This window comes from Microtus oregoni, unplaced genomic scaffold (genome assembly GCF_018167655.1).
Source record: "Microtus oregoni isolate MIOR12 unplaced genomic scaffold, Mior012 000016F_ref0000370, whole genome shotgun sequence".
Classification (NCBI taxonomy): Eukaryota; Metazoa; Chordata; class Mammalia; order Rodentia; family Cricetidae; genus Microtus; species Microtus oregoni.
This window is the reverse complement of record NW_024543075.1, coordinates 4,379,721-4,391,263: the sequence shown is the minus strand read 5'-3', so window position 1 is coordinate 4,391,263 and position 11,543 is coordinate 4,379,721. Positions and strand designations below refer to the sequence as shown.

The 11,543-nt window shown below is 43.3% G+C and overlaps 1 protein-coding gene across 1 annotated transcript; it reads left to right on the top strand.

Annotated features, from left to right (window-relative positions):
- The first annotated feature begins 836 nt into the window (after window positions 1-836).
- On the top strand, window positions 837-11,258 carry LOC121457665 (cytochrome P450 2E1). The gene is made up of 9 exons (XM_041666580.1): window positions 837-1,046; window positions 1,775-1,934; window positions 4,498-4,647; window positions 5,355-5,515; window positions 5,824-6,000; window positions 6,779-6,920; window positions 9,326-9,513; window positions 10,004-10,145; window positions 10,931-11,258. Exons 1-9 carry the CDS (start codon window positions 870-872, stop codon window positions 11,113-11,115), a joined length of 1,482 nt encoding a protein of 493 aa, XP_041522514.1. The 5' UTR covers window positions 837-869; the 3' UTR covers window positions 11,116-11,258.
- Window positions 11,259-11,543: the final 285 nt, after the last annotated feature.

Genomic DNA, 11,543 nt, shown 5'->3' with positions numbered 1-11,543 from the left:
TTCTGTCAAATTTAACCCATTGATGAAACAATCCAATTAAAAAGACCCTGATTTTTTTTCAGAATTTGACAAACTGTTTTAAAGAACATTTTTCATTTACTTATGCACAAATGACTGGGAATTTCGGAGGCTTGGCAGTGCATCTAAGTCAGTGGCACACTTATCTCACATGTGCAAGACCCTGGATTTGGGCCTCAGCACTGCAAATATTAGTATATACATACAGCCAGAAAAATATTTCAAAACTGGCTAATTTTATTTGCTGCTGTTTTTCATCTCCACTGAATTTTCTAGTTGATTTGACAGTGTGAAATGGAATTTGGAAGTAGAGGTTTCCTGTTCTGCCCTCATTTCCAGGTGGTGGACCAAGAGTGCTGCAGCAACATAACAGAAGTTATGTGTTTGTAGCCTGGGGCTGGCAGTGACCCGGAGTGGGCAGTATATCATTGGAACTGCCTTGCAAAAGCCTTTCCCCAGCAAACAAACATGTGCAATGATCTGAATGCATGCCCACTATGCTGATCAGTGTTGAGGGGGAGGACAGCCTCCCACCCCCAGGACTGGCCTATGGGTTGGTGAGGTGTTCCTCCATGTACTTACCAGCACTGTGGCAGGTGCCAACAACCAGAGGATTGCCAGAGCCCAGCCTCATCCATGTCAGATCATGTAGCTTCTAAGAGGCAACAGCTACAAGGTTCAGCCTTTGAAATGATAGCCAAGTGTAGCTAATAATAAACCAGGGCGTTAGGCCAAGGAAGAAGATTGTTTTATTGGCTGATGAGTCACCCTCCTTCTCAATGACACGTTATAAAATCTTTGTTTTTCCTTGGGAAATTCCCACAAGTTTGCAGCGGGAGCCCAGAAGCACCATGGCTGTTCTTGGCATCACTGTTGCCTTGCTGGTGTGGGTGGTCACCCTCCTGATCATATCTGTCTGGAAACAGATCTATAGCAGTTGGAACCTACCCCCAGGACCCTTCCCACTTCCTTTCTTTGGAAATATTCTTCAGCTGGATTTGAAGGATATCCCCAAGTCCTTCACCAAGGTAAGAGAAAAATTGCTGCATAAAGGAAACAAGTTAGAGATTAGATATCATGATATTTGCATTACATCTATTTTACAGTCCAGTCCATCTTGGACATGGAACACTCACAGTGAGTAGTGCCATGCATGACCAGATGCCCCATGCAGATGGAATTATTAAGAGATACTAGTGTTGCTGATATCATCAAGTGCCAACTGTGATACAATAACAGGTGTACTCCAGCTGGCATCAGCCTGTGTCTAAGGACAGACTGAAAGGGAAAATGGAAATATTGAGCCAACTGTGACTCACCAGAATAACAACATCTGCCTTTTGCTAATTCTGTGAACACTGCATGGGCTATCCAACACAAAACTGTTTCTAGGCATGAAATTGATGTTTGATGTCTGTGTTCCAGGTTGTCTTTGCTAATGACAGGGTAGCTATAGGTTTCAGGATTATTGACTCCAAGTTAGCTGGTAGTATCCTGGCATGTAGAGCCTTAACTTTGGGAACAAATAGGGTGATTAACATTGCCACTTATGAAACAACCACAGAGAAGAGAATTGCAAACGCAGCAACTTTAGGTGAAGAGAGTCTCTCCACAACAGACTGGACAAATATGACCTTTCCCCCAAAGTCCTCTAACTCTCCATGAATAGCAGGGACAATAACAGGAGATGGGGGTAGTCTAGAGTAGGCTGACTCCCGTCTAACCCCTGTTCCACTTTGTGCATTGGCCCCTGTAGCTGGCAAAGCGTTTCGGGCCAGTATTCACAATACACCTGGCCTCAAAGCGCATCGTGGTCCTGTATGGCTACAAGGCTGTCAAAGAGGTGCTACTGAACCACAAAAATGAGTTCTCTGGCCGAGGGGACATTCCTGTGTTCCAGGAGTATAAGAACAAGGGTAAGTTGGCTTTCTGGGCCATTAGAGGGGGGCACACTAACAGGGAGAGTGATGTACATACCATTTAATCCCCCCAATATTAACAAACTGTAGTGACAGTAATAGAATGAAGACAGAAAGGCAAAGACTCGGGTGATGGATTGTACCTGCATGGAACCTGCTTTGAGAGTTGTACTGAGTAGGTACTGTGAACCCCATGAGAGGCCCTCTAGGCCCACACCCTTACCATAGCACTGATCAACTCACAGAGAAAGGCAGATAGGCTGTTTCTGAACCCAGGAAATCTCCCCCAGATGATCCATCCGTCTGCAGTGCCTTGTATTTTTCTGCACTTCTTGGGATTCTTTACACACAGCCTCAACTGTCAACTGAAGTGTAGATGGTTCCAGACACCCAAGTGCTTTCACTTAGCATGAGGTAATTAACCTGCCTGGCATTCTGTTTATAGGGATGGAGCAGACTTTAGGTCTTTGCCTTTGCTTTCCTCTATTGTAGTTGGTGATCTGCAGGGAGAGAGACAGAAAGAGAGAGAGAGAGAGAGAGAGAGAGAGAGAGAGAGAGCGCTGTGCTGTCCTGAGTCTAGCTCACCTGTTCCCTCATGTAGCAGGGAAGTCTAGAATGCAAGCTGACTAACCATTTACACAACTCCACCTTCTATTGAGTGTGGGCACCTAGAACTAGGAATGCTCCCAGCTCACTGGTGCCATCTACTTGCCCAGCCTCCACCTTATCTGACCTTTTGGCTTCCTCTTTGTAAGCAGGTATCCCAAAGCAGATGAGAGAAAAGTGTCCCAGAATTCTGCCTGAGTTGGTTCTGGTGATAAATTTCTACAAAGCTTTTTCCTTTTGTGTGAGATTTTACATCAAATCATGCTCTGCCTGATGTCTTATCCTCCATGTCCAGCTTGGTTTCCCAGTCTGTGTTTCCAAAACTATCTTGCCTCGAGCAGTAGCATTTGATGTTCCTTAGTTAGTACTGGGGCTTTCTGTACAAACAGAAGTAACTGTCTCAGCCTTTGTCATAGGGGTTACGCAGAAGTATCAAGCAAAGTGACAAGGACCTGCTGGAAAGAGCATAACCCTTTATGTGGGACCCTTACCTGTCCTCCAGTAAAGCTCAGAAAATGGACTAGTAGAATTAGGTTCTGCATTTTCACGGGATAGATTTAAGAGGCATTTGCTGCTTCTATCCAGAAGGGTTTGTAAAATCAGTTGGGCCTTAGGTAAGGGATGACTTTGAGTCTTCAGTGTTCATTATATGAGTGTTTGTAAGGCAATGTACCAAAATAACTACATGCATCATTTGAGTAAATGTTGAGAAAACATGGTCCCTCCTAGACAGTCAGCCTAGTGAAAGCCCCCCTTACTGCAGTAGTAGGCTAGCAGCTTTGCCATTCTCTCAGCCATCAGGATACTCCTTAACCTTCAGGATAAAACTGAAATCATTAAGTCTGACCCACAGCTCTTACTTATATCACATACTTCCCTTTCCCCTTTCAGGCTGGCCATCTCTTGTTCTAAAAAGTTCTTTAGACCACAGTAAGCATCTGTCTGCTGAGAACTTTCACATGTTCTGCAGGGTGTTCCACTAGGCATCTCACATGTGATTAGGCAGTTAATATAGGAGAGATTATGAAATGCAAGCAAGCACTGCACCCCATGTGGATATTACTCATTATTGTTTTTCTCCAAATGCTCAGAGCCTAGAAGGTGCCATAGACACAGTAGATAGCAAAACATTATTTACTGAAGAAATGATTGTGAAAAAGTAAGAAAAGAAGGGGGTAAAGAACAATTAAAAACTCCTGGAGTGTAGAGAGGCCTGAAGGGCTTTACTAGGCAAAACTGGGTGGGACTGGGTGAGGCAGGCCCTGGATACTTTGAACTGGCTCCAAGAGATAATTAACAAGCAAGCCATCAGTCAAGACGACTTAGATTCAGATTTGAGGGTTGAAAAGGCTCACAGAATTAACTAAGCTAGAGATGGAAGAAAAAAATAGTTTCAGATTTCTGATTCCCAATGTCTTCATGGGGTCGTTGGGTCATGTTCTAGGAGGACAAAGAACACTTCAAAGGGAAAGGGCTCCACAACATTTCACTGAGGAGGGATAGTACTCAGTCTTTCTAGCTTAGTTTCTCCCAAAATGGGAAGTCCTGTGACCTTCAGATTTTAGTAAATGATGTTTCTCTAAACCAGAAAGCTGTGAATTGAAGTGCTTGAGATGTGAAGGTTAAAATCCATGAGTTTAGAAATGATGCTAAGAATTCTATCAAGAGACAGAAAAGAGGAGGGATCCTCTTTTGGAGTGGCTGCCTATAATTTATTTAGCATGGTAAAGGTTCAGAGCAAAGTATGAAACCAAAGAAAATAAACTGGTACTAAGAAGAAACAACTAGGAAACACAGCCTTCTGGTCCCTTCTCTTGTGCTTCTTCTGCACCTGAACATCCTACCCAGGACCCAAGACCATTTCCCCCTCCTCCCCTGCTTCTCCACGAATTGACTATTTGGAGTAACTCCTATTGAATTACTATAATAATAATATAATCCCTATTCATTTTAGGGATTATTTTCAATAATGGACCCACTTGGAAGGATGTCCGGCGGTTTTCCCTAAGCATTCTCCGTGACTATGGGATGGGGAAAGAGGGCAATGAGGCCCGCATCCAGAGAGAGTCACGCTTCCTGGTGGAGGAACTCAAGAAGACCAAGGGTTCGTATCTCTGCAGTCGGCTAGGCTCCCAGGACACTGAACAACCTAGAGGCAGTTGGTAGCTAAAGTGTTGGTCCCTGGGCACTACCTTTCCATTTGAGTTCCAGTTCTTCTTCCCAGAAGAGAAAGGCTGACTGCCAGCTGTGGTTGTTGTACTCTACATAGCATTAAAAAGTAAAGACACTGGGAGACTCAAAAATTCACTATGAACTGGCTTTATGGGAGCCTAGCCTGTTTGGATGCTCACCTTCCTGGACCTGGATGGAGGGAGGAGGACCTTGGACTTCCCACAGGGCAGGGAATCCAGACTGCTCTTCAGACTCGAGAAGGAGGGGGAATGGAGTAGGAGGAGGGGGAGAAGAATGGGAGGAGAAGGAAGGAAATGGGAGGCAGGGAGGAGGCAGAAATTTTTTTCAACAAAAAAATAAATAAACAAAAAGAAAAAAATTCACTATGTCAGACGGTAGTGGCTCACGCCTTTAATCCCAGCACTTTGGAAGGCAAAGGCAGATGGAACTCTGTGTGTTCGAGGCCAGCCTGGTATACAGAGCAAGTTCCAGGACAGGTTCCAAAGCTCCAGAGAAACCCTGTCTCGAAAAACCAAAACAAAACAAAATAATTCTTTATGTCCTCAGTGAGAACTCATGAAAGACCGAGTTGACTATGGAAGGCCACAGCGAGATGTTTACACTCTACCTGTTTTTCAGGCCAGCCTTTCGACCCCACCTTCCTGGTTGGCTGTGCACCCTTCAATGTCATTGCAGACATCCTCTTCAACAAACGTTTTGATTACAATGACAAGAAGGGTCTGAGACTCATGAGTTTGTTCAATGAAAACTTCTACCTGCTGAGTACTCCCTGGATCCAGGTGACAATTCTCCTCCTCCTCTTCCAGGAACCTTTGATTGCATTGTTTACATTAGAAGAAGAAAAATTCAGGTTGTGTGGGAGAGACAGGCCTAGAAAAGCAAAAAGCAGGAGCTTGCAAGAAGGCATCTGACTAGGTTGGCTCAGTACCCTTCTCACTTCAGTTCCTGTGTCTTCTCACATGTACACAGTCCTAGCCGCACTACCCCCAAAAGACAGTTGGACCCAATGTTCTAAATAGTATGGGAAAGGCAACATAAATTCATTGTTTGGAAGTTCCTATCAGTTACATAGTTTTCTTCTCCTTAGCTTTACAATAACTTTGCGGATTATCTGCGATACCTACCCGGAACTCATAGAAAAATAATGAAAAACGCATCTGAAATAAAACAGTACGCACTCGAAAAAGCCAAGGAACACCTTCAGTCGCTGGACTCTAACTGTCCCCGGGATGTGACTGACTGTTTGCTTAGAGAGATGGAAAAGGTACTGGACGAGATGGGCTTGCTGGGGTGGGGCAGAATGCATACAGTTCTTACATTATGATGGACTTGCTGGTGTTCAGACTGAGCACCATGGTTGTATTTTGATATTAATGGTTTTTCATAAACATGCTTGGCTTCAGCATGATCACTATGCTCTTCTATGGTCATTTTTGGAGGGAAGAGTCCCTCTGTTCAGCTCCCTGCAGGCCAAGATGAACTGCAACCCTTTGGAGAATCTAGTCTTGTCTGAGGAAACTTCAGTACCCCTTTCAGTATTTATTATCCAAGTTTGCTAGGCCTCTCCAGTTTCATATTCCTGCAGCCTCTAGAACCACTTAGATTGGTACCCCTTTCTTTTTGTAATGGCTTTAAAACACGTAAAATCCTACACTGATTTCCTCTAGATAATTTCTATTTGAGAATCTCTTATAATTAGCTCAACCTCTCCCAGTCTCTGGTCCAAAAGCTCAGCCTTGAGCCTAAAAAGAAGCTGAGACTAGCTCCTGCTGCTTAGAAGACTGCTATCATTTTTAGACAACTCTGGCTCTAATGAGAAGGATAAGGCCCTGAAGTTTGGGTAAGAAAAGTCTTTCTTATGCTTAGCCTGTTTTCTGGAAGCACTGGCTTCTGCCATCATGAGGTAGAGATGGCTGTTTTGTGGTACTACAAGTAGAGTCTGACATAACCTGGTCCCTCCCTGCTGAAGAGCAATAGGCATCACCTTCTTACACCTGAAGAGATGTATCTCACCATGTCGCTATCTGTCTCCAACTTCACAGGAAAAACACAGCAAAGAACCCATGTACACAATGGAAAATATTTCTGTGACTTTGGCCGACCTGTTCTTTGCAGGGACAGAGACCACCAGCACAACCCTGAGATATGGGCTCCTGATTCTCATGAAATACCCAGAGATTGAAGGTACATAAATGAGAAGCTGAACTCCCATGGGGAACAGCTGAGCCTAACAGAACACCCTATGCAAGTCGGGCTACAGCTGCTGTTCGGTGGCTGCTTACTGACCTTCTCAGTGCTCCAAGACCACTGAAAGAACTTCTTTAAGGGCACAGACCTTATTGCCAGGGCCTAGTAACCTAAGAACTGGCTGTTCCCCTACACACTCCACTGGGATGCCTATGACCCAGTGATGAAATGGAGAGGGGAATGAGTCTGTGCTCTGCACTGTAAATAACTTATTTACAAAGAAGAAAATAATGTTCCCTGAGAAAGACTTTTTGAGTTATAGGCTGAGACAGGCCTAGTGGCTAGGTTGGAGTCATCCCAGAGCATCTTACCCCTGAGGACTCTGAAGTAGAGATTGAGAGAGAAGCAATCAAGGCAGCCCCAAATACACTTCACTTTCTCTTCAAGACAGGAGTAAGTCTGTGCCTGAAGCAGGCACAGGAGACTTAACCCAGTATGCAGAAGGTCATATGTACATTTGCCAGACAGAGGCCGTGTGATGACCCTTATATGTAAATCGATGGGAATTAACTTTAGGGGAGAAATTGAGAGAGGGTTACAACCTAAGATGAAGGTACTCAAAGGCCTGAAACACTGCCATTCTCTGAGCTGGGTGTAGATCTGTGCAGCTACTACAGACAAAGCAATGCTTCCCAAGAACATGGTTGTGTATCTGTCAGCCCATGGCCAAGCTTTGAGCTCTGGTCTTTCTGTAAGCAATGCTGACATCTCACAGAAAAATGAAAACTGAAGATGATTAAAGTCTAGGGAGGGAAATATTCAAATTACAGTACCTAGAACGTTGACTACAGGGAAACATGAACTAAAAATGTTTTTAATTATTAATTTAATGAATTTCTAATATAGACAAAGAGAAAGTAAATGGCAGGCACCCATACATCTGCTACCAAACTGAACATCTACTGACATTTTGTTTTGTTTACTTTGGAGCTCTTAATACATCAAACATTATATGGCTAGCCAGAGCCCAACCAACTCACTCTTCCCTGTCTCACTCCCCAGATTTGGTGAAATTTCAGGACCACTGTGTAGCATTCCCATGTGACTTGGACATTTAATATAAACTAAATATCAATACAACATAACTCATTATTTTTATATATGCCTTAATATTATACCATACCATATACAACTTAATGCCCCTTGCTTTTTTCACTCCACATATTACTATTGTCTGATGTTGGGTTATAGATGCTGCAGTAGAGAGAGAAGCTCACCAAGATACTAAGCCTTCATTGTCCCAAGGAGCAGAGAGGCACAGCCTTCTTGGAAAAGACTGACACATGACTATCTCATTCCAGTTACTTTATGCAAACAACCACAAGGTTAATTGGGGTTGGGAAAAGTTCCAGCTACCAAAGTAATCTTGTTCTTGCTGTCCATGAGAGCAAAAGACCCACACAAATCTCAGTCCCTTCTCATTTTGGCAAGCCAGAATCAAAAGTAAGAAGTCTAGGTCTGCCAGGAGTGTCTTGGGACCAAGCTTGGTGTAGCTGCAAGCTCTCAGGGAGCACCAAGTGCAGGCTCTCCAGAGAAACAATTCTTCAAGGTTTAAATAGTCTCAAAACAATTTCTCAGTCTCTACTGATTAACCCAAGCATAGCAATGACTTTGGTGAAATGCTTCTCTTAAAGTCAGACACAAAGGCTTTACTATACATTTCACTTAAATACAGCCTTTACTTACATATCACTACACATTATAGAGACCCATAGTGAATTCCAAACACAGAAAGACTAAGGAACTTGGCAAAGACTGCTGTTACCTCTGTTGTAATCACAGGGACTTTCAGATTTCAAGATCTATATTCTAGTCTGTCACCCTCTTCTTATTTCTAACAATAGTAAGCCAGCCTAGGGTGATAACGCAAAAATTTCTCTTCAAGAAAAAATGTTCAAGATCCTTTTGTTATCTATACTCCTCATATGAAGAGAATTGGGAAAAACTATCACCAGCTATGACAATGGATGCCCAAACTTCATGTCAGTTGTGAATAATCTCACAGATCTTAGCTTTCACTGACATGTGTGAGGAAGCGATTTAACAATTCAAAGTACCTGAGGCTTATAAATCCAGGATAAGGTGCTCCATAAGCATGCAATGGGTGGCTTGGCAGATGAATAGAAGGTAATTAGATAGTGTGTGGGTGGATGAAGGGATCAGGAAATAGTTGAGATAGACGGATGAGTAGGTGAGTGAGAGTGCAGAGGGGTAAGTGAATAGGTAGGTGGATGGCAGATAAGTGAGCAGGTAGATGGAAGTAATTCTATATATTGGTGGATAGTAGGTAAACATCAATTCTGAATTAAACCTTTAAATTGATCTCATTTATATATTGACAGAGAAACTTCATGAAGAAATTGACAGAGTTATTGGGCCAAGCCGTGTCCCCGCTGTCAAAGACAGACTGGAGATGCCCTACATGGATGCTGTGGTGCATGAGATTCAGAGATTCATCAATCTTATCCCTTCCAACCTGCCCCATGAAGCAACCCAAGATACCAAGTTCCGAGGATATGTCATTCCTAAGGTGAGGCATGAACCAGAGAGCCCTCCATGGGCATTGTCCTGTTCATTTATCACCTAAAATGCCCTTCGGGACTGAAACTCAAGGACACCTTTGAGCGTATGTGGCTGCAATGTGGGAATCAAGTCAGTATTCTTAACCTGCAGAACACTTCACCCACAGTCACCTCAATAACCCTGTGAACCAAAGAATGAAGGGAATTGTGGAAAATGTCTCTTTCTACTGGTCCATAGGACTTGTAGAACATTATAACACAGATCCCATGGCATCACTAACCCAACCTGGGATGCACCCTACAAAAGATACAGGGCCTTCCTCTTCACTTGTATCTGAACCCTAGCTCTTTTCTATGTAATCCTTAAATAGACAACACGACAAATAAAAATATGCTGTACTTCATAATGTAACATTCCAAAAGCCCTGTTCACAAGGCTCTTCCAGATGAAGCCTATGTTTTCTTAACTTGACTAATAGGAACTTCTACTTCTTCCAGGGTACAGTTGTGATTCCAACTCTGGACTCCCTTCTATATGACAGCCAAGAGTTTCCAGAACCAGAGAAGTTTAATCCTGAGCATTTTCTGAATGAAAATGGGAAGTTCAAGTACAGTGACTATTTCAAGCCATTTTCTGCAGGTAAGCAGAGCTCTGGGGTCAAACCATCCCTGGGAAATTGTCTTCTCCAATCCTATGCCTACTTCCCACATGTTCTTCACCTATCCTAGATGACGACTGCCATCCCTACCACCCATGCCCTTGTAACACATAACACAAGTCTGTTCCTCCCTGTTCAGAGAAGTCAGATATCATATTTCACCAGAAGTCCTGGAAATGAGGACTGGGTTAATTATTTTATCACAGAGTGGACATTTTTTTTCTAGATTGTTAAACTGTTAAGCTGCTTCTACTTTAACCAGATGCCGTAAAAAGCTCTCAAAACTATATTCCTAATTCTTCATAAGTTTCCACAAAAATTGCTAAAGTCTGTTCTTCAGCTGCCTGAACTCTCTTTAGCCAGCATCTGGACCCTCTAGGTGGTCCCATCTCAGGGCCTCACCAATGGTTCCAGTAAAGGGAGAGACGCAGTCAGTTTGATAACTTTAACCACCTATGTTAGGCTTCCCTGTCCCACCTTCCTGTAGTTATGGCAGAGAAGCTTTGGGTCCACTTCCCTACAGTACTGCATGCTTATGCAGCAGAGTTCTGAATGAGTGGTGTCAAAAGCTGGCCCGAGTCAACATCACTGGCACTCTTGTTCTCTGACATATGACCACTGGTGTCCAGAGACCAATGGGCAGGGACAGGAAGTCCTTTCAGATGTTTGCCTGAAGCCTTCTGCCACACTTCCAATACCTCAGTGTTAGAAGTGTGAGCTCTACAAGGATCCCTCCACATCTCACCAGCACTGTTGTTACTTCTAGGAAAACGTGTGTGTGTTGGAGAAGGCCTGGCTCGCATGGAATTGTTTCTGCTCTTGTCTGCTATTCTGCAGCACTTTAATCTGAAGTCTCTGGTTGACCCGAAGGACATCGACCTCAATCCTGTCACAGTTGGCTTTGGCAATGTCCCACCTGAATATAAACTTTGTGTCATTCCCCGCTCATGAAACCTGGTAACTGCCTGTCTCAAGTGAAAAGTCAACAGAGACGTCCATTGTTATCCCTTAAAATGTAATCGTCTTTTAAAAATCTCAAGTATAGAGTTCCTATCATAAAATGGAAAAAATAAATAAAATCTTGATGAATTACATATTAGTTGTGGACTTAGTGAGGAGAACCTTGTCCCCTTGGCTATGTAAAAGTTCCCCAATGGGGGAATACTATTCCATAGCCAACAGTATAACATCTTCCAATCTGTCTGTCCCTGACTTCTCTCTAGTATTTCTTTGGATATGTGGGATGATTCTGGTTATCTACCCATCACAAAACCCTGTATTTAACCGTATATTCAAAGTTATCTTACCATATAGAGTAACGTATTCATAGATTATAATATAGTACGTTAGACTGGCCCCACTTTCCAGCTCAACTACTT

Bases quoted from the DNA above. Each gene is read 5' to 3' on its own strand.
- LOC121457665 (XM_041666580.1), top strand. From the start codon at position 870: ATGGCTGTTCTTGGCATCACTGTTGCCTTGCTGGTGTGGGTGGTCACC. The intron at 1,047-1,774 runs GTAAGAGAAAAA...TGGCCCCTGTAG, and splicing joins TCCCCAAGTCCTTCACCAAG to CTGGCAAAGCGTTTCGGGCC. The intron at 9,514-10,003 runs GTGAGGCATGAA...TACTTCTTCCAG, and splicing joins GAGGATATGTCATTCCTAAG to GGTACAGTTGTGATTCCAAC.